The sequence below is a fragment of the Myxine glutinosa genome, chromosome 3 (genome assembly GCF_964187855.1).
Source record: "Myxine glutinosa chromosome 3, kmMyxGlut1.1, whole genome shotgun sequence".
Classification (NCBI taxonomy): domain Eukaryota; kingdom Metazoa; phylum Chordata; class Myxini; order Myxiniformes; family Myxinidae; genus Myxine; species Myxine glutinosa.
The window spans coordinates 101,767,876-101,791,629 of NC_136263.1; the positions used below are offsets into that span (position 1 = coordinate 101,767,876).

The following is a 23,754-nucleotide window of genomic DNA, read 5'->3' on the forward strand; positions in this document are numbered from 1 at the left end:
TCAAAATCCAGAAGTTTAGCACTACTGAGGCAGTCTTACACATCACCATTGTACAATGTAATAAGAAGACGTTGCGTCGTAGTTAAGGAGATGGAGGTTTATTGATCACCATAGAACACAGCATGAATCAGCATCATACATAGCCATTTGGCGGCCTCTTCCTCACTCCGATATGCAGCCTCTCACATGCCATGCCCTCTCATGCTATATATCGTTATATAGCATGGTTCTTGGAAGTATGAATGCAATTTGTGTTCTACAGTGTTCAAGTATATAATTTAATTTAAATAATGGTTTAAAGGCGTATAAATAAATTAATTTCTGGTTTTACCGTCATTGACACAGTGTCTATTACATCACCCTATCTAACACATTACATGAGTTATTTGTGCCTGTTGTTTGTGTCCTTTATAATGTCCTTAAAAATAGTAAGTTCCCTGTTTGGAATTATTTTCAAATTTGTGTTTGACTGCATACATGGCATGTTGGGGGCGATGAAAAGCAGGTTAGTAGGATTCAAAAGCGGGTTTTATTTTATTTATTTTTTACCAATCAACGTGGTAAAATCGCTATTTGAGAAATTGTCAGTGTTACATGTTGACCTCAGGGCACCGCAGTGATTGCACCAATAACATGGAGGGTGTCACTGCAGAAAAGAAAATAAAGACACTGCTGTGCCCTTAGTATTGTTTTTAGGGTGAAACCAACATATGACAGGAGACAGATAACTTTATGAAGAATATTTATTAATCCCTACTGTCTACATTAAGCACGATAATATTAATTAAATGTAACACTGAATGACTTTCCCAAGAATCTCCAAATTAAATACGTACAAACATCGCAGACAACAATGCAGCTATAAGTTAACTCATGACTCGATGTGGCAACTTATCTCAAGCAAGCAGTTTGTACAGTAAACCCCAGCGGGTTATAAATGGGTGAAAGGTCGGCGGTGGGCATGGTTGAAAGGATATAGTCCGGAGGGTACGCACAAGATGAAGCTGACTGCACAGTCACTTCTTACAAGTCCTCAGAAGGTGAAATCCTGCATCATCGAAGCATGGAGAAGAACCCGAACCCACAGATAAAGTTGTAGGAGAGACGTTGAAGACAGGAACTCCAAGCTGTTGGACAATGTGTTACTTGAAGAAGAGGAGAGATTGGAGGGACGAATAAGCTTATGGTGATGCAAGGGTCAATCAGCTTTGTGCCTTCTCGAAAATGGCGCTGAGGGTATACAAAGCTTTGAAATCATCACCGAGATAACTCCGACAAGTAGATTAGGCGAGTAGAATGAGTTCAGCAAATAATACCTCACTGTGTATGATATAAGAAGCTAAGCTGAATCTCCCTAAACCAACTCACAGTGGGTTGAAGTTGGCCCGTTATGGCCAGGGAATAGGTAAGTCGCTGAATCCTCCCTGATTCGCATACAGAAGACCCCTAATTCCTCCTTCACTGGGTATGTCGGTTTTTAAATTGATTTTCACCGCTTGAAAACGAGCGTGACAGCTCAGGAAAAGTGTCATTACCTTCTCTTCCTCGTCTACGCCATTCCTTCTCCTCCCTTTCGCAAACTGTGGTGCCTTATAATATAACTCGTGTTGTTGTTTTTGTTGTCGTTGTTGTTGTTGTTGTGACTTAACAGGGAATTTAACAGCCAATATATCCTTCACCCAAGTACAATTACAGTCAGTAACAAACGGTGGTAAAACAAGGGTAAACAGTGGTAAAACATACAAATGTTTTGTTTGTATACTTTACCACAGCCACTGACAGTGCATCAAAGTGTATGAACCAAGCTTAATTCAAAAGTCAAGGGCCAGTAATAACCCTTTAATGGTAGGTACAGTATAGTGTTCCTGGTGTTGTTTGACCATAGCATCTGTGCACTTATGTTAGCATTGTAAGCTTGCATTACTTGAAGAAGAGGAGAGATTGGAGGGACAAATAATAAAAAGGGAGGGAAAATAATATGGATGCGTTTTATATATAAAGGAGCGTGCGCATTGTAAATGACTTTTAGACTATAGCGTATCGTAGTAGTATGCTAATAATTACTTTACAAACCCACCTTGAGTGCTGGATTTCTTTGTATGAGATTTCTCCTTTCTCCTCACTTTACTGATGTCCCAGAAGCGCTTGTAACAGTCGTAATGGTAGCCTACATTAGCACTTGCTGGTTGAGGAACTTGAGCGGCAGTACACGCTTGATTGGTTAAATTAAGTCCAAGTTTGACCCCAGTGTCTGCTACAACATCGCTTTCTTTGCAGTCGTATTTCTTCCATTCAGTCGCCAGTGTGATAAAATGTTCCCAGGAATCATTTGAGAATGAAATAAAGTTAGTCTTTGCCGAAAGAACGACGTGCATTACGCAAAATTTTGACGAAAACGAGACAGCGTTCTACTCCGTGTCTGGCGACATGGGTGCTGCCATCTTGCTTTCCCAAATATTATATGATGCTCATGATTGGTCATTTACGGGAAACTACTTTATCAATTTCTTGGAATTTTGTGACGATCTTGCCGATTGGCTAGATCTGGGTTGTGGCCAGGCTAGTTCACGATAGGTTTTTTATCGCAATTGTTCCTGTTTTGTCAGTTTAGCGAGCAAATACACGACATGGCCAAAAGTATGCGGACACCACTTCTAATTAGTGGATTCGGCTGTTTCAGCCACACCCATTGCTGACAGTTATATATAATCAAGCACACAGCCGTGCAATCTCCATAGACAAACATTGGCAGTGGAATTGGCCATACTGAAGAGCTCAGTGACTTTCAACGTGGCACTGTCATAGGGTGCCACCTTTTCAACAAGTCAGTTCGTCAAATTTCTGCTGCCCCGGTCAACTGTAAGTGCTGTTATTGTGAACTGGAAATGTCTAGGAGCAACAACAGCTCAGCCGTGAAGTGGTAGGCCACACAAGCTCACAGAACGAGACCGCTGAGTGCTGAAGCACACAGCGCATAAAAATCCGCTGTCCTCGGTTACAACACTCACTACCGAGTTCCAAACTGCCTCTGGAAGCAACGTCAGCACAAAAACGGTTCTTCCGGAGCTTCATGAAATGGGTTTCCATGGCCGAGCAGCCGCACACAAGCCTAAGAGCACCATGCGCAATGCCAAGCATCGGCTGGAGTGGTGTAAAGCAGTGGAAACGCGTTCTCTGGAGTGATGAATCACGCTTCACCATCTGGCAATCCGACGGCTGAATCTGGTTTTGGCGGATGCCAGGAGAACACTACCTGCCCGAATGCATAGTGCCAACTGTAAAGTTTGATGGAGGAGGAATAATGGTCTGGGCTGTTTATCATGGTTCGGGCTAGGCCCCTTAGTTCCAGTGAAGGGAAATCTCAACGCTACAGTATACAATGACATTCTCGACGATTGTGTGTTTCCAACGTGGCAACAGTTTGGGGAAGGCCCTTTCCTGTTTCAGCATGACAATGCCCTCATGCACAAAGCGAAGTCCATACAGAAATGGTTTGTCGAGATCGGTGTGGAAGAACTTGACTGGCCTGCACAGAGCCCTGACCTCAACCCCATCGAACACCTTTGGGATGAATTGGAATGCCGACTGCGAGCCAGGCCTAATCGCCCAACATCAGTCCCGAGCCTCACTAATGCTCTTGTGGCTGAATGGAAGCAAATCCCCACAGCAATGTTCCAACATCTAGTGGAAAGCCTTCCCAGAAGAGTGGAGGCTGTTATAGCAGCAAAGGGGGGGACCAACTCCATATTAATGCCCATGATTTTGGAAGGATATGTTCGACGAACACATATGGGTGTGATGTTTGGGTGTCCACATACTTTTGGCCATGTAGTGTATTTTCAGTGGGGATGACAATATTCGGAATAGTAGTATATTTGTGTGAATTACTGTGAAAGAATCAAGTAATCCCTCATGTTGTTACAAGAAGGAAGCAAACTTCACGGTACGTTCCATGACCTATGTATGCCTAAAGGTTGGTGGTTTTGTTTGTTAAGGGCCTATCTCATTGGCCTGGAGACTAGGTGGCGACCTGGTGGCGACTCGAGTCTCCGCTAGTTGCGGAGACGTCTCCGCGACGTCTCCTGGAGACTAGCCGGGTCTCCGGGAAGTCGCGGGAAATTCAAACATGTTCGATTTTTCGGCGACGTCGCGGAGACTAATTTTGTCCACGACTGGGGAGACGTCTCCGCGACGTCTCCGCGACCTGCTGGAGACCAAGGAGACTGAGGAGACGTTGCGGCGACGTTGCGGCGACGATGCGGCGACGTCTCCGCGACGCTGCTTGACGCTGCTTGACCCACTTTAGAGACCACGTGACTGAGCGCGTGCTGGCATCATCGAGACGCCTTCACTCCTGGTCCAAGTCAGGTACAGGATCCGGTCAAGGTCTTCATCATTTGGTACTTGTTCCTGCTACTGCTGCTGCTCCTTGTACTGCCTTGGAAGAGGCCCCACCATCTTGTCTTGCCAGGGGACAGCTCCAACTCCAGAGTAGTACTGTCCTTCCACCATGCCACCCAAGGGCAGTGGGGGCCGGAAGGGCAAGAAGAAGGAGGATGAAGCAGTTGTAGCAGCATCAGCGCAGTTTGTGGATGCTGAGGCAGCAGTTGATGCTAGAGAAGATGAGGAACATGGTTCCAGCGGCGATCCGATTAGAAAACAATATGATTGGAAAGAGGGGCATCAAGAGGCAATGGCTGACTTCTGGGAGGATCATCCGGAATTTTACGATAAATCGTATGCAAGATACAAAGATAACCAATACAAGAAAGCAGCGGTTGAAACCTTCCTTGTTGATATGCAGAACATCTTCGAGGAGATCAAGAAGCCCCTACCTACATGTGAGTGTATATTTAAATTGCATTGAATTTATATTTAATTGCATTAAAATAAATACATGCAAAAAAATGTAAAAAATGTAGCGAAAGGAGTAGTGATGAATATCATCGCCCTGGCGTAGACGTCGCCCTGGCGTCGCCTTGGTGAGAGCGCAAGCCATTTTTTGGTCTCCCGAGTCGCCCGAGTTGCCCGAGTTGCCGCGACTCATCAGTCGCGGCAGTCGCGGCGACGTCTCCGCCAATGAGATAGGCCCTTTACTACACGGCTGATCTTTTTAACGAATTGTAATGGGAAAAAAACTTCTTTTAAACGTTGCAGAATTTTATATCTGTCAAATGGTTTTCGAATCATGACAATTGAAAAGTTATATCAACGTTCCTGTTAAGGTCACATGTTACTTGCACATTGTGTAAATCACAGAAATAATCCTTCAAGTTAGTGACTCCACCACCTACCAATAATTTTTGATGCCAAAGAATTTGATGCAAACATCTGCAACGGGTTGACAACTGCTTGACAAACTTTTCTTTTTTTTCTCCAATATCGAGATAGAGTATAATCGGGAATATCTGCAAAGCTCCTGGATAGACATCACAATCATTACCACCACAGCATGTTTTCCCCTAATTCAGATGGATAAAAGGATCGTTTTTTTTTTTAATGATGGGTGTGTATAGATGTTGAAACATTACATTTATTATGAATGTTCAAAAAGACGAATATCGCAATAAAAATAAGCAAAATTATAGGGTTTTTTTGTCTACATTATCAAGGCTCATGGAAGAGCTACAGCAGAATGGAAGGGAACAAAATGGGAAGGGGGAGAACAACAACAGCAGAGTCGAAGTGAGAGTGAGATGAAGGTGAGGGGGAGAAGGAGAAAGGGGTGAACACAAGCTGAATGAAATATTGCAAGAAGAGGAAGGGGAAAGTGGGGATGAAACAGAAAATAAACAAACCAACCACAAACTAACAAACGAAAAGAGGTGAGAGAGAAGGGGGAAATGGAAATTAACATGAAAATTTAATTTAACATGGAAAAAGGGAGTGTTTGGTCATGGGGGCATTTATGGTAAAAGAGATCATGAGTATTGATGGGGCATGGCATGCGATAGTGGGGAACAACCATCTTGAAGCCCTGGATGGAAGAATAGGACAGAAAAGATTAGGGAAGTTGTTTCACAGGTGAGACAAATGAGGAACAAATGAATGGAGGTGAACAGTGAGTCTGATTTTGTGAGATCAACAAGAAGAGGGTTCCTGGCAAACCATGGTCAACCTGCAGAAACCTGGGAGGGACAAAGCCCAGAGAAGGCAGAGGGAGCAAGACCAAAAAGGAGGTGGTAGAATACAGAGGCCACAACCCGTCAGCAATGTGAGAGGAACAGGCTTAAAAGGCCACAGACACTGAAAAACATGCTGGGTTTAAGATATTAATGTTTTTGGATGTCCTTTAATGCTCAACTGGCCCCGCCCCCCAAAAATGGCGATTTAATTATCCACGCGACCCACGACGTCATCTCGAGGATAGTTTGCTGTGGGATAAGGATGTTGACTACCAGAGGATTCTTGATCAGACACATCTTCATAAAATTCGCTTTCTAACGAGTCTGAAGCGAGTTGTGCAGCCATTATCCGTTGCGGGCTGAGACAACATTGTCTTTGATTACATCACACAGATGACATCATTACCATCGCGATTTTTACAGGCGGTACCCGACAAGTTTGCTTTTTTAAATGCAATACCTCAAAAAACTATTACAATTTAAAACCATGTTCAGTTCATTACATCAAAAAATATCTGTGTCTGTGGACCTGTAAACATTAAGCTTCGTTGCGGGTCATCCCAATGATTTTGAGGGGCTTGCTTTCCATGGCGTCAAGAAAGGCATGATGGGAGGCTGGAGATTCAGCCCAAATGGAAGGGCAGTACTCCATCAAGCTGCAAATGAAGGCCTTGTAGGTTGTCCAAAGTTGAGATTGGCCAAGGAAAGACCTTGCACGACAAAGCATGTCCAGTCGGAGGCTGGCTTTGGATGCCATCTTGGAAATATGGACTGCTCAAGGAAGATCATGGCTGATGGTGATGCCCAAAACTTTGAGTAACTTAACCAAGTGTTGGACCATCTCTTGATTCTGTTTGTCAGACGGTCCTTTTGGAGAGACAGGGTGAGTGTGTGGGATTTGTCAGGGTTGAAAGACATTCCAAGTATTGGATCATCTCTTGATTCTATCAATGTCTGTATCGAGGGAAAAGGCTGCTCCCTGCCTGGCTGAAAGATGACAAATTATACAGCAGATGGTGGAACCATCAGCAAAGGGAGAGGCAGGATTTTACAAAGTATCAGAAAGATTACAGAAGAAGATGAAGAACAAGACAGGGCCCAAGACACTGCCTTAGGGCACTCCAGCCTTCACAGAAAGAGGAGATTATATGAATCCCATTAAGAGCTACACATTGCAATTACAGGCGTGGAGGATGTCAGTGAGCCATGAGAGGAGGTGGCATTGGATGCCATGAGCAGAGAGTTTGGAGATAAAAGCATGGTGCTATGCTGTAATGAAGGATTAAGATATGTATGTCCGGAGATGGCCATGATCCGGAGATGGCCATATGTATCATGGCCAAGATATTTAAGATATGTCCGGAGAGATGGCCATGATCTCATGTCAGAGATTGAGGGCTTACATCTGTTGTTGGGAGAGAAGAAGCAGCATGGCCCAGGTAGAATGACTAGGGTCTGAAACTGAACTGATGATCTGGGATCAGGCCGTTGGAGAAAAGGAGGTATTTGATATCACCTGCAATGATAGAATCCATGACTTTGTTAATAAATAGAAACAAGCTAATGGACCTGTAATTAAGAGCATCCATTTTTGCACCATGTTTGTGTATCGCAGTGATGTTGGCTATCTTCCAGGCAAAGGGAAACTGACCCAGAGAGAACTAGCACGGCACTCGGTGGACAGCATACCACCACCAGACTGAACAGTTTACATTTGTATCCACTGATAGCTGGATTTGCAACCGGACCTTCACCAACATCTAATCGGCTTGTTATTGCCACTTACCTAACACATCCACCAAGTTTTGTCCGAATCCGTTCACAACATTTTGAGATATCGTCCGGGGGTTATCCAGATTGGATTATCCAGATCTTCACCAAAACCGAATCGATTCGTCCTTATCATACATTTTTTACAATGTTCAAGGAGGTTGAAAGGAAAGGTTCTGATGTCTTAGGTAACGCCGGTGTACCTTTATGGTCTGGAGACAGTGGCACTGACAGAGAGAGACCACAACAGAGGCTGCAGGTTTGCGAGAACCACAACAGAGGTTAAAAGGATTGTGGAAGTGAGGAGGGTGGATAGGATAATGGATGAATTCCAGAGGATGGCAGGTCCAGAGGATGGCAGGAGTGAAGATGGCAGATAGAAGGAGAATGGATGAACTGAGGGAGGAGATTGGTGTGCAGATGAACTTGACGTGAAGATTGGTGAAATGCTGGCTGAGATGGGCTGGACACTTGTTGTGGATGGGGGGGGACAGAGAATATGGAAAGCGGATAGGTTGAGGGAACAAGGTAGGAGGAAAAGAGGTAAACCAACGTTGAGATGGGAGGTTTGTGTGAAGAGGGATATCAGTAAGGTGGGGGTGGTTGGAAAGTGGAGAGAGTTGGCTGAGGACAGAGCAGAGTGGTGAAGTATCATGGTCAAGGCAGGGCAGGAGCTTGGTGCCATTGGACCTCACCATTTTAAAGGAAAGATGAGAAGAACAACAACATACACCAACCTGTCCACCAAGTTTCATCCAAATTCGTCCATAACAGTTTTAGATATCCAGCTCACAAACATACAAAGACACAAACAAACAGGAGTGAAAACATAACCAGAGCAAAAAGAGGATGAGGATGAGCAAGAGCAGCAGAGCAGGTTTTTAGGACACATGCACTGATGTCGTCTGGCCCTGTCGTATAATCTGAGTCGAGGTTTACCAGAAACCAATCCACCTTTTCAAGTGCGAAAGAGCATTCAGGAGCAGTTGAGTATGATAGGGGAGATATAGGAAGCGAGTGTTTCGGTACACAATATTTGGAAGATGGAGGGGGACCATACTTCAGAGAGAGACTTCATAAGGTACAATCAGGTCTTTGAGAAGGAAGTCTCAGGTTTGAGAGTTGTTAAACATTAAGATATGTCTATAATAATACAACTTGCAAGTAAACTTAGACACAATGTATAAAGGAAAGATAGAAATCATGAGAAACACAATTGGTCCCTAAATTACTTTTCTAAAATCATATCAACCCTGCAACATTTGTTTGAAAGACAATACAGCCAACCACATACGAGTGCAAGTGGAGAGCACATGGTAGCACACAGAGATGGTTGAACACCATAGCGTCCGTCCTCTCTGTCTTTCTTTATTCCACTCCCCATCCACTTGATTATTCCAAAACTTCCCTCTCAGATTGATGGTGCTGCAGAGTGAGATCCTGCAGCAAGAAGGAGGCTGTATTCATGCTGTTGCTGTTCTCGAAAGCTCTCCTTCACTCGTGCACGCTTCAACCCTCCATCCCTGCAGATAAACATAGTTACTTCCTGGCACAGAACTACACCAGAATCCTTTACCTCCACTAGTTCATATCCACTGTTTTGTCCTTCCCAAACCAAGGCAAGTTCTAAAAACATACCAGATGAGGTCAACCAGTCCACCTTGACAGGCAATGTCTGCCTTCACTTTGTTTGCAAATTGAATTGCATCCTGCCCTTCCTTGAAAAAAACACAAAAATGTTTATTAAGTCATCTCCAAAACACAGCCAAACATATGTGTGATGTCCCCTTTTCTTGCTCTATATCACAAGTGGGAATAATAAGGAAGCACATACTTCCAAGATTTCCAAGGTATATTTCCATACTCTGGACAAGGGTTGGGTACACAATATACTTACATTCATCCAGATAATTTTGGCAATGAAATACAAAACTAAACTTTTCACTGTTTATACGTACAATGCTTTAAAATATTTCTTAATCATATATTATTCCAAATAATTTTAATCATGTACTCTAAGTGAATAAAAAAGATGTAGGTACTCGTAGGTTTTGTAATTTTGCAAAGACCTTTGAAAAATGATAAAAAGCCTTTAAATTATTTTTTGTCTAATGGCAAGATTTATTGTTCGCAATATGTGTGATTTTTTTTTGTTTTTCACTTTTTCCCCTTAAAAGCAGAGTGGGGGCCACAATTGAAAGAAAATGGTGCATTGGACCAAGACCAAAGGTCCATGCCAAACTTGAAGAGGAAAGGCTCAGAGATGAAGGAATGGTGAGCGATTGTATTTGTTGGAAAGAAGAAAGAAAGAAACAGACGAAAACAACAACATGTCTCCCATCACAAATAATTATAGGGTTTGATGTGTCAAGTGACTTAACATTTCCGAGTTATTGTGATAAACCTAAACATTATCTAACTTTAAATACAATTTATCTTTGTCGAATATATTGATAGTTCTACTATGCTTTTTAGCAGATTTGAGTGTGAAATAAGAAGGGTTGGTAAAGGACACCAACTTTGCTTTGTGTAACAAACAAACATGTGGTATCTCAAAATAACAAGGAAGAATCATCTAAGAAACATTTATGCTCTTATCAATAAGTAATTTACAATTTTATGCTCTTATCAATAAGTTATGAATAACCCATGAATAATTTTCCTTCTGTATCCATCTTGTACACATTATTATACACAATTATTATACACACAATATTATACCACACCACAGCCCATGTGTCCGTTCCTGCCCCACTTTCTTTCCCACAACCATTATTTGTCCAAATCTTCCCCTTCAACTCCACTGTTGGTATCCCCTCCTCCCTCACCCCCTTTCTACTGTTCATTTTGTCCTGTTACATCCTGATCCGTTCAGTGTATGCGCTTCTTCCACGAGCTCTAACTCTGCATACAAAAATAAAAATTACAGTAGACCAGCCAGGCAAATGAAAAATCGTTAAATCGTTAAAAATCGTGATGACGGCATTTTGTGTTAATAGTTGGAATCCATGGGTAATCTGTTCTTGATGGGGTTGTGATCGAGGTGCAACCAGATGCCAGTCTTACACTTGATCTTAAGATCATTATTAGGTCACAAAATTAATGTGGGGTCAAATATGCCAAAATAACGTTTTTTCCCCCTTTAACTTTTAAAGGGGAACAGTTGATGGGAAAAAGTTTTTAACATGATACTCGGCTATATTTGGCATATCTTGAGCCGATGTGTACAAAAGCATCAAGGGTAAATTTAAAATGGAGTTCACATGGAGTCTTCAGAAAATAGCTTTCTCAATGACTTTGAATTGAAATAAAGCATTGGCTACTGTGGATCTACAGCGTATATTTGTCTGTTGAACAGAATAATCTATATGTACACGTAGTTCTGTGATTACATCCATCGTTATTCCTATCATTATAGATGAATATATAATTTGACTGTAGATATGGAACCTGTCACATTTCAGCTTCTTAGCTCAAAGGAGGGCTGAGATATTGCCTGGACAAACAAACACGAAAACAATAAAACAAACAAACGGAGTGAAAACTGAGTACTCCTTTTCTGCGCGCATCATCGCCGGGCCCTTGTGGCGCCCGGCGTTGACGTCATGCAGCGCCGAGAGATGGAATAGGAAAGGAGCAGTGGACAATTACAAAACACCAAATATTATGCATCCACTTAAGTGCATATCATTAATAGCAATCTCTACAATAATTCTGCATGGACATAAAAACTACAATTAAGCAATTTACTTCTAAAATATATATGTCCATACATGTTTGTAAGCAATACAATTTGTTGTGAGGGCCGTGCCTTGATTAAGAACAAAACCAAAATATTATTTTCCCCACTTTTTGAGTGATGACAAGCATCTAACAACTGCCCTTACCTGATTGGTAACTGGGGGTAGGTACCAGACATCACATACGATGGCCCAACTGCTCATCATCCTTAGCAGGTATGTCACGATCCCATATTGGCTGCTGTTCCAAAAGGCATCACCAAACTGTGGGTCATACTAAGTGAGAGATAAAATAAAGTTGTAGGAAGTATTAATTACTACGATATATAGTGTTCCGAAAAGATTGATTTTCATGTATATACAGTCACGTGAAAAAGTAAGTACACCCCATGTATAGTTTTGACTTTTTCAACATATTTCAACATACAGCTATTTGATCTTCATTTCAACAATATTGATAGATAAAGGTGATATAATATAACAAATATCATGTAACATTTACATTTTGTAGTCCATGGTATAATTTAAATAAACATAAATGCAAATTTCGCATGTGGAAAAAGTAAGTACACCCCGACATTTATCACTACTTCAAATACCTAAAATTAGAATCAGGTGCACCAGCTAAGGTTCAAATGATTAGAACATCAATAGAGAGGATCTTGGAGGAGCCTGCCTTATTTAAACCTCAGACATTTCGTTTGGTTTGCTCTTTGTTGTTGAAGTGTGCGGCATCACCATGCCTAGATAAAAAGAGCTCTCTGAGGCCTTCAGAAAGAAGGTTATAGATGCCTACGAGTCTGGGAAGGGATTTAAAAAGATCTCCAAACAATTTGAAATCAATCATTCGACTGTCCGGAAGATCATCGACAAGTGGAGAAGATTCCAAACAACTGCCAACTTGTTCAGGCCAGGCCGCCCCAGCAAGTTCAGCCCGAGAGCAGACCGCAGGATGCTGAAAGAAGTCTCTAAGAACCCCAGAATGTCATCACGGGACCTACAGGTAGCTCTTGCCACTGTTAATGTCAAAGTGCACGAGTCTACCATTAGAAAGAGGCTGCACAAATTTGATCTACATGGGAGGTGTGCCAGGAGGAAACCTTTGCTGTCCAGAAAGAACATCAGGGCAAGACTAAAGTTTGCCAACGAACACCAAGGCAAAGACCAGCACTTCTGGAACAATGTGCTCGAGACAGATGAGTCAAAGGTAGAGTTCTTTGGCCACAGTACCAGAAGACATGTTTGGCGAAAACCAAAGACAGCATTTGACCACAAGAACCTGATACCAACTGTAAAGCATGGTGGTGGAAATATTATGGTTTGGGGCAGCTTAGCTGCATCAGGGCCTGGGCAGCTCACCATCGTAGAATCCACTATGAATTCTTCATTGTACCAGAGGGTGCTTGAGGATAATGTGAGGCCATCTGTCGGAAAGTTGAAGCTCAACCGAAGGTGGACCTTGCAACATGACATTGACCCTAAACATACCAGTAAATCCACCAAGGAAAGGCTGAAAAGAAAGAAATGGAGGGTTCTGGAATGGCCAAGTCAAAGCCCGGATCTAAATCCCATCAAGAAGTTGTGGGGCGATTTGAAACGAGCTGTGCATGCAAGAAACCCCTCAAACATCGCACAGCTGAAAGAATTCTGCATGGAGGAATGGACAAAAAATTTCTCCCAGTCAATGTCAGAGACTGGTAGACAGGTATAAGAAACGCCTACTTGAGGTTGTTTCTGCCAAAGGGGCAATACCACCTATTAGATCCAAGGGTGCAATTACTTTTTCCACATTCGAAATTTGCATTTATGTTTCTTTAAATTATACAATGGACTACAAAATGTAAATGTTTCATGATATTTGTTATATTATATCACTTTTATCTATCAATATTGTTGAAATTAAGATCAAATAAGACCCTTCAAATAAGACAAATAAGACCCTAAGACCCAATAAGATTAAGACCCCCCCCCCCTTCCCATGCCTCCTCCCCCCAAGCCCTCTCCCTTCCACACATCTCCCTGCTCTCAAATGTTGTGTTTGTGTGCTTCCCCTTCTCTCCCCATCTTGTTTTCCGCTCCCTCTTTTTATATATTTTGTTTGTCTGGTTGATTTGTTTGTGAAGTAAATGTTAGCTCTTTCACGAGCCTCGATTCAGTATACAAAAAAAATAAAAAAATAAAAATATATAGCTGTATGTTGAAATATGTTGAAAAAGTCAAAATTTTACATGGGGTGTACTTACTTTTTCACGTGACTGCACTTGTTTAAATTACGTAATGCATTGCTTATGTCATTTTCTTACATTAAGGATGTAAATATTGTGTTATTTGGCCATGTAGATATTGCTTGTTTACTTCTTTGGTGCAATTATACCCCAAATGAAGCCATTTGAGAAATTGAGAGAACAGAATGCACCCAACCCACTCAGCCATTTGGGCTCACAATTATAAGAGCTCCACCTTAGAGTCATCTCAAACTGTCACATGGATGCACGTCACAAAATGGATATCTTGTATAAATCAGTTCTGAAGTGTGAGGAACAAAAGTCTATACTTTATAGCAACTAATATTGCACTCTAGGTATATTTGTGAAGTACAGTATATGCTCTAACTCATTTTAGCAAAATGTTTAACTCGATATCTGTGACCACAAAAAGATTACCAAGGGTAAGCCTCCCCGGCTTACACTTGGCGATCGCCCCAACCTTCCCTAGGCATGCGATCCAATGATGCCGTATTTTATTCGGACCACCATATGACATTGACCTTCAACATTTAGGGATAGAGTGTAAATTTAGAAAATTTGTCCCCATCCAAACTTTATCTATAAAACTCAACATCATGAAAATCAGTTGAATATTATTCAAATTATAAAGAAAAAAGTGTTTTTGGTTAATTATGTCACAATCCGAAAAAAGTAATCTAATCAAGGACACTAATCAAGTACCAGGTGCACAATTTCAAGGATAGTCTGCTATTGCAACAAAAATATTTGGAAGGCCAAGCAGTCTTTGAGATTTCACATTGGCAAAATGAAGCAATGATAATTACGCGGTTTATATTTTCAGACCACCATTTGGCCTTGACCGCATTAATTTTTTTCCGACCACCATTTGACCTTGACCGCATTATTTTTTTCACACCACCATTGGACCTTGAACTTTAACTCTGAAGGGCATGATGTAAATTAGTGTAAATGTACCTTCCTCGAGGCTATCTATAGAGGGCAATTTCATTCCGATCGGACAATCCTTAGTCAAGTTATGGTGAAATTTTTTAAATGTCTATAATTAGGTCATGAAGTTGAAAATTATGTCAAGGTCAAAAATATGTCAACCCCACCTACTTTTATTTACATTATTGATGCAAACTTTCATTCCAAAAGTCCTAGCCGGTTCCGAGATACAGCTCGGATATTTCGGAAATTAGGAGTGCAGGAATAAAAAAAGAAAAATATAAAACAAAAGCAAATGGTGGTTTAGTACTCCCAGGGGTCTAAGAAATCCCTTTGCTGGAGTTTGGTGTGCCCATGTGGGGTTCTGACATCACAAAGTCTCAGAGTGATGAGATTGAATGACTCCAGAAGTGTGAGCTCCATGTTATTGCATACCCATCTATTCAGTCCTATGAGCAACAACTTAGTCATTTTTGATATACTATTGTTGAATGGACGCAGGAATGAACTTCTCGCATTTTTGACTTGGTCTTCTAAAGTCTGATAATCACCATTATATTCTTCCTTCTACCTGACGATGTGTCTCGATATAATATTCAACTCAGGAATGCTCAGCATCTTGACCTACCTCAGTGTAAAACTCAAAGGTACAAAAATTCAACAATTCCTTTTTTGACCAAAATGCTAAATTCTGTTATATACAGTAGGTGTACATATCAATTACATGTAGAAAATTTGTTTGAATTGTGTATTAATTTAGCTTGTGATCTTGGTGCCTTTACATTTGTTTTAACATGATTTTTTTTCTTTTTTTTTTATCCCATCTGAGTTGCATATTCAGTGTATTTGTTATTAGTGTTCATGTAATATTGTGATTATTATGTTGTGTCTTATTAGTCCCCTACCGGTGTACACCGGAGGGGACTATAGGTTTGCACTCCGTCCCTCCATCTGTCAGTCTGTCCGTCTGTCAGTCCATCACGCAAAGAACAGTTTTCCGGACTTTTTATCTAAACTCTTAATGCTATTGATTTCAAACTTGGTACATGGTTTCCTCATGATAAGTTACAGATCAAGTTCGAAATTCACGACGTTTCGATAATTTTTGACAAAGTTATGGCCCTTTGAACTTTGGTAATTTCCCCAACAGTTTTCCGGACGACAGACTGCCGGTAGTGGACATGTATTGCAGCGCAATACTCAGAATGCTTCTTTATTTAAAATATTTTGTAACTTTCCATGCTATTCTGATGTCAACCTTGTATCTATCAGTCTTCTGTCTTCTTCTTGATCTTGCTTTGTTAGTCCTCTCTTCCCTCTTTCCACCTCGGGCCCCTTCCCACCTAGAGCCTCTTCCCACCTTCCCACCCTCAAACCTGTGGAATTTAAAACCTCAACTTTTAGGCCATATTGATTCAAAACTGATGTCAACTTGCCTGATACAGACATGTTACTTGCACATTGTGTAATCATAGAGTATCTGTCACATTTTCAACTTCTCCTCCCCTCTAAACCCATTCCCATTCGCAGTCCCTCTCTCTTGCTCCCTTCCTTCTTTCCCATAACCTCTTCACTTCTTTTCCCTTCTCTCTTTCCTTCTGATCCTTTCCCTTCTCCTCTCCCTTCCCCCTTTATTTACCCCCTCTTTCTTTCCCCCACCCTTCTTTGATACAGGAAGATGATAGCATGCACCAGGTGAAAAAGACACGTTTTGCTTTAAAAACCAACCTAACTCAAGTTGAGGAAGTTTCAAAACCATTGATGGCAAAAGAGAAACTTGCCACAAAGCCAAGGAGACTACCAAAGGACATGTACACAGCAGCGTGCCAAATAACCTTCAGGGAGCATTGCATTCGTGGCACAGCCACGCACCTAGAAATTGATGCTGCCCACAGCCATGTGCTGTATAGGAAAGAATAAAAAGAGGAAATTAAGAATAAGAAGCTTGCCAATGGAGATACAGAAGATGCACAAAGTCAACACTTTGGCATACTGCAATATATGGATGGTCTTCCTCACGCAGTCAGGTGTATAGAGCTGCCGAGGCAATTTCATTGGTTAGGGGGCACCATCCTGGATGGGTGGCTACTCCGATGCAGGATAATTGAAATGTATATTCTAAGTTATATTCACCATTATATGCCTGGTGGTGGCTTAATAGTTAAGTTAGTTGGCTTGGAATCTTTGTGTCCTGAGTTAAAATCCCAGTTGTGCGAATACAACACCAGATGGGTCGACTTAGCCTGCCATCCTTTTGGCATCGGCAAAATGAGTACCAGCTCACTGAGGGTAAGGGATCAATAACATTCGATCTGATGACAGCAGTGGCTTGTTCTCCTACCCAAAGACTGGAAACCAGTGAAAAATGAGCTTTCATGTTGCCTCTGACTTTGGTTAAGCCAATACGTTACCTTATATACACAAAGAATTAAGTTAAGCACCCCCCCGTTTTTTTACAACCTCGCACATTACAAGGTTGTTGTCGTCAAAACAGTGTAATATACCCATGATATTGCTATATTTTCTGGAGAAGTGATATTATGGTCACATAAAAACATAACAATCATGCCGTTTTCAATATTTTATTCTGAATAATTTAAGGTGAAATTTTTTGGGAATTTTAGGCATATTTTCACCTCAATTTAAGTATGGAGCTATAGGTCCATCACGGACAGTGTGGATGACGTTTATGTTTTCTAACGTACAGTCATTGTTCTGAGAAGACCTCTAGCGATCTTTGCGTCAATAACGTGTGTAGGACCCACGTGATCGGATGGAGCAAGGTGCTGTGACAACCATCCCCTGGCCTGCGTACAGTCCTGACCTGAACCCCCTCGAGCACGTTTGGGACATGTTGGGACGACAAATTGCGAAGATGGTCCCTCCAATAGCCAATCTGGATGAATTGGAACGTGCATTACATCGGGAATGGAACAACCTGCCACAGCAACGCATACGACGGCTTACAGGGTCTATGAGACGTAGGGTTGAGTCAGTGATCCGATCACGTGGGTCCTACACACGTTATTGACGCAAAGATCGCTAGAGGTCTTCTCAGAACAATGACTGTACGTTAGAAAACATAAACGTCATCCACACTGTCCGTGATGGACCTATAGCTCCATACTTAAATTGAGGTGAAAATATGCCTAAAATTCCCAAAAATTTCACCTTAAATTATTCAGAATAAAATATTGAAAACGGCATGATTGTTATGTTTTTATGTGACCATAATATCACTTCTCCAGAAAATATAGCAATATCATGGGTATATTACACTGTTTTGACGACAACAAACTTGTAATGTGCGAGGTTGTAAAAAAACGGGGGGGTGCTTAACTTAATTCTTTGTGTATATTAACTATTGTAACACTAATGGAAAATCAAGAGCAAAATATGATGTATGTGATAAATGATACCTTGATAGCCACAGGGTAGATGACACCTCCGATCTCAAAGCTACCCTTTTTAAACATCATGACAGATGTGTTGTTGATGCAGGTGCCTGTTGGAATAAAGATCAACAGAGTTGTGCACAGAATTTCTGTTGAATACAGTATACGGTTGATGATATACGAGTCATTTTTTGGATGTCACATTGCAACAAACAACTGAGGCAGTCAAAACATGTGTGTATATATATATATATATATATATATATATATATATATATATATATATATATATATATTCAAAGAACTCCATGGTAAGATCTCCAACCTTTAATTGAACCAACAATGACAACGTTTGGGTTAACATGTGAAAAATCACATGCATCCGTTAACCTTCCTCAAGAGTGATAAAATCATCTCAAAACCCCCTTTATATACTCAAAGGTGGGGGTGGGCAAAGCTGGACAGCCAATCAAAACACAAATCACATTGCTCTCGTGAACGCAGACCGTTATCACCAAATTAAAAAATTAACAGCACATTGACGGCTCAAAACCATAACGTAAACAAGAAAGAGCAATCAGAGATTGCAAACCCTCGCCAGGATGTATTTTCAATGGTTTTTTAAGGCTTTTGTGTTAAAACAAATATAGCGGCCGAACCACGTGACCGATGACATCATTATTTTCTTTTCTAAACTAATTTATTCCTAGATTATGCTCAATAAATTTCATCTTGATAGGATGAAGTTTTGTACTTGTCGAATTATGACGTCATAATGGAGGCACCTATGACATAATCAATAACATATTTTATTCCCTATGGAGAGTTCTTTACAATGAACAATGTCTCAATTTTTTCTATTCAGCACTTTCGGAGATATAGAGGTGCAAAGTTTTTTCGGTTTTTCCAAGATGGCGGCCGAACCACGTGACCAATGACATCATAATTATCATTAAAAAATTTCTACAGGTGGAGTTGCACCGATGGTGAAAATTTCTTGTCAATCGGACCAACGGTTGCAGAGAAAATCATATTTATTCTGTGCTGACAAATAGACAAACAAACAAACAGACAAACAGACAGACAAACAGACTCAAATGCAATACCCTCTCCTCAGGCGAGGGTAATAAAACTGGATTATAACCCAAATGTTTAAGCACACTCTGGAACAATTGGTAACATTTTTAACAAGTGATCATAAGTTAGTGTAACCCTATTAGTTAGTGAGATGAAAGCACAAAATAACCTGTAATGGCATCAATATCAACACATGGCCATATGGGCATATGCTATGGGTAAAGAGGTGGCGAGAAACAAAGGAGGGGGGGGGGGGGGTAGGGTGGTTTGGGGGATGATTGTTAAAAACCTTGGGTGACAACATGATGTGGAAGCTCTATTTAAAGTCAGGGAATCCCCGCTCCGGTTACACAAGAGTGGATCAAATGCTAACGGAAAGTCAATCATCTCCTGCGTGATCAACATAACAGTTTATTCCATGTGCCAAATCTGCACTATTCCGAAATTGAACTTATATTCAGCACTTTCGGAGATATAGAGGTGCAAATTTTTTCGGGTTTTCCAAGATGGCGGCCGAACCATGTGACCAATGACGTCATAATTATCATTAAAAAATTCAGCACTTTCGGAATAGTGCAGCACAATTCAGCACTATTCAGCACTTTCGGAGACATAGAGGTGCAATTTTTTTGTTTTTTTTTCAAGATGGCGGCCGAACCACGTGACCAATGATGTCATAATTATCATTTAAAAATTTCTACAGGTGGAGTTGCACCTATGGTGAAAATTTCCTGTCAATTGGACCGACGGTTGCAGAGAAAATCATATTTATTCTGTGCTGACAAATAGACAAACAAACAAACAGACAAACAGACAAACAGACACACAGACACACAGACAGACAAACGGACTCAAATGCAATACCCTTTCCTCAGGTGAGGGTAATAAAACTGGATTATAACCCAAATGTTTAGATGCACTCTGGATCAATCGGTAAAATTTTTAACAAGTGATCATAAGTTAGTGTAACCCTATTAGTTAGTGAGATGAAAGCACAAAATAATCTGTAATGGCATCAATATCAACACATGGCCATATGCTATGGGTAAAGAGGTGGGGAGAAACAAAGGAGGGGGGGGGGGGGTTGGGGTGATTTGGGGGATGATTGTTAAAAACCTTGGATGACAACATGATGTGGAATCTCTATTTAAAGTCAGGGAATCCCCGCTCCGGTTACACAAGAGTGGATCAAATGCTAACGGAAAGTCAATCATCTCCTGCGTGATCAACATAAGTTTATTCCATGTGCCAAATCTCCAAAATACGTCTTCTGGTCCAGTTAGGGGTAGAACATAAAATATGAACCCTATCCCACAAAGGTGTGTGCCCTTCCTTAAGAACGTGTTTGGCAATAGCAGCTCTGTTGGGATAGTTACATTCAAATGCCTTGCGGTGTTCAGTAATACGATGACCTAAGGTCTCTTCCACATACTCAGCTCCACAAACACAGGGCACAGTGTACACCACACCTGTCCTTCCTCGGAAGCCTCTCATTGACCCTCATAAGAGCTTGTCTGAGGGTGAAAACCGGTTTGAAACTAACCCTCCCTCCTGCCGCTTTCAAAACTCTGTCGACCATCTGTGAGGTTGCACGTCCTTTGTCCGCGGGTAAGAACACCACGTCATCCATACTGCGCTCTCGTAAAGCTTTTCGTTGTTCCTGGTCCAGATTGAAATTGCAGCATGAAAAGTGCGTATACACCAATAAGGACGTGCAACGGTGCTCATGGATATACACGAATAAAATGCAAGATATGTTGGCGGATCCAACTACTTATGTGCGATTAATCTCAGATCCAACTAAGGAGGAATGAAGGTTGAACTCATTCCTTGCCAGAATTAAAGCGACTGGAGGACTGTCGGCTGTGGTATACCGACGACTTTAGGGCAGCAATGGAGTGGCTCCCAGGGTGTACGGGCTACCAAAGGTGCACAAACGAGGAGTCCCATTACGATTTATCGTCTCTTGTATTAATGGACCATCATATGCTTTATCCAAAATTTTGGCCGACATTCTGAAACATTTGGTAGGGAAAACAGAGCGATCCTTACACAATGATCCTTACACAAAAGCACCGCTTTTGCTGAAAGAGTGAAGCATCTCACAATGGAATCACACGAGACCATGGTATCCATGGTATCCATGGTATCGTTTGACGTTGCCTCGTTATTTACCAACGTGCCCATAGCCCTGGCGATCGAGGTGGCGAATCGACGTTTGATGGAAGATGATCGCTGGAAACAGACTGCGGGAGCCTTAAGTCCTATGGACGTATATGTGACATGCTTTCTACTCGCCTCTCTTCCACCTACTTTGTGTTTAATGGGGTATATTATAAACAGATATTTGGCACCGCTATGGGTTCCCCGGTATCGGCCGTGATTGCTAACAAGGTGATGGAGGATTTGGAGCAACGCACCATTCCATCCCTACTAGAGCAGCCACGTGTTTGGTTCAGTTACGTGGATGGCACATTTGTCACCTGTCCCTCTGAGCTACGTGTTTGGTTCAGTTACGTGGATGGCACATTTGTCACCTGTCCCTCTGATAAAGTGGACACCATACATGAGGCCATAATAAAACTTATCCCTCCATTAATTTCACCCTTGAAGAAGAGAGAAATGGAACCCTCCCCTTCTTGGATACACTCGTAATGAGGGATCCCAAAGGAGCCCTAAATGTAACAGTTTACAGAAAACCAACTCACACCGATCGCTACCTTGATTTTGATTCCCGCCATCCAATGGAACACAAAAGATCAGTGGTGCACACCTTCTCAAAAAGAGCACGTGAGCTACCATCTACCTTCGAAGACAAGATGAGAGAAGTAGACCATCTTCAGAATGTGTTGAAGGCAAATGGTTACCCTGACAGCTTGTTACCAAACAGGAAAACGATAATGGCTGCAGCATTGACTCATCGATAATCGCTGCACCACACAACAGGCTGGGACCGGAAGAACAACCAAGGGGGTTTTGTGTTCTGCCCTTTATACCGGGGGTTTCACAGAGGGTCGGCAGAGATTTGAAAGCGGCAGGAGGGAGAGTTAGTTTCAAACCGGTTTTCACCCTTAGACAAGCTCTTATGAGGGTCAAGGAGAGGCTTCCGAGGAAGGATATGTCAGGTGGTGTACACTGTGCCCTGTGTTTGTGGAGCCGAGTATGTGGGAGAGACCTTAGGTCATCGTATTACTGAACACCGCAAGGCATTTGAATGTAATTATCCCAACAGATCTGCTATTGCCAAACACGTTCTTAAGGAAGGGCACACACCTTTGTGGGATAGGGTTAATATTTTGGGTTCTACCCCTAACAGGACCAGAAGACCAAAATGTAACATCAACAAGATCTGCCAGCACAAGATCTGCCAGCACCCCTCTTCTGGTGTAACTGCCAAAATCAAGACTCTCTGCTCACCTTCACTCTTTCATTCCTCTTTTCACCCGCCTCTGGAACAAACTCCCCGACTCCCTTCAATCCCACTCCTCGCTGCAGGTCTTTAATACAGCTGTTCACCACCATCTCTTATCTTCCCCCATTCCAAAACCTTGATCTTTTCTACCCCCGCTAATACACCCAAAATCTACATCTTTCAATCCCTGACTTCATTCCTGAAATTCCTTGTTGTGTCAATTTGTTTTGTACCGTGTACCCCTTCCCTCCCCCTCCCCCTCCCACCCCCAAGCCCTCTCCCTCCCAAAGATCTCCCGATGTCCCTGTTCTCTACTGTTGTGCTTGTGTGCCTCCCTCTTTCTCCCCATCTTGTCTCCTCCTCCCCTTATTGTTTTACGTGTCCGTTTATCTTTTTTGTGTTTTATGTGCAAATATGTGTTTGATGTGCTAGCTCTTATAGTACAGCTGCTAAGCTCTCTATATGGGTTCAATTGTGCACTTAATGGTAAAAGCATGAAATCTCCCACATGTGTAACAGGGACCAAGACATTACCTTTTCAGATATGGGCCACTTCCTCGAGTGCCCAGGGTGGCCGTAAGAGGTCAATGACCTTTGGCCCTATAATTTGCACACATTATGCATATACAGCCTAAAATGATGATATACTATGAACATCATGTTTGATTCCTGAATGCAAAATTACACAAGGTTTTGTTATTTAAACTTAAATGTAGATATTTTACCATCCTAATGTCATCTTAAGGTCATTTAGTGACCTTTGACCTACTCTGGACATTATCTAGTCAGGCATCAGGCAAGCATAACTGATCGTGTCAAAGGTGTTTGTGTCAAACACATATCATGTTTGGTATCAAAGTGTAGCAAATACCATGCACATTGCAAAGATGTTACTTAAAATGAAATCTGTTCTTAAGTAAAAGTATCACCTAAAAACCTACTCTGAATTACGTCATGTATTTTGTGTTGCAGATACCGCAGTATTAATGGAAAAATGAGAGTGTGTCAGTGAATTAGTCTTACTTTGAATTGCATTAGTCAGCTTCAACTGATCACTTC

General features: G+C 41.7%; 1 protein-coding gene across 2 annotated transcripts in view; it reads right to left on the reverse strand.

Moving 5' to 3' along the window:
- Positions 1-725: 725 nt before the first annotated feature.
- Positions 726-23,754, reverse strand: part of LOC137423311 (glycerol-3-phosphate acyltransferase 3-like) — a 57,618-nt gene continuing 34,589 nt past the window's right edge. Inside the window, exons 9-12 of one of the 2 annotated variants that reach the window (XR_010983677.2) lie at positions 18,231-18,316; positions 11,783-11,876; positions 9,534-9,613; positions 726-9,418 (exon numbers count right to left, since the gene is read on the reverse strand). Coding sequence is in view for 1 of the 2 variants with exons in the window: in XM_068110327.2 (XP_067966428.2) it covers positions 9,307-9,418; positions 9,534-9,613; positions 11,783-11,911; positions 18,231-18,316 (407 nt within the window). In the remaining variant the exon portion in view is untranslated. Of the gene's footprint in view, positions 9,419-9,533; positions 9,614-11,782; positions 11,912-18,230; positions 18,317-23,754 lie in introns of both variants that reach the window. The other variant, XM_068110327.2, reaches the window with a different exon arrangement.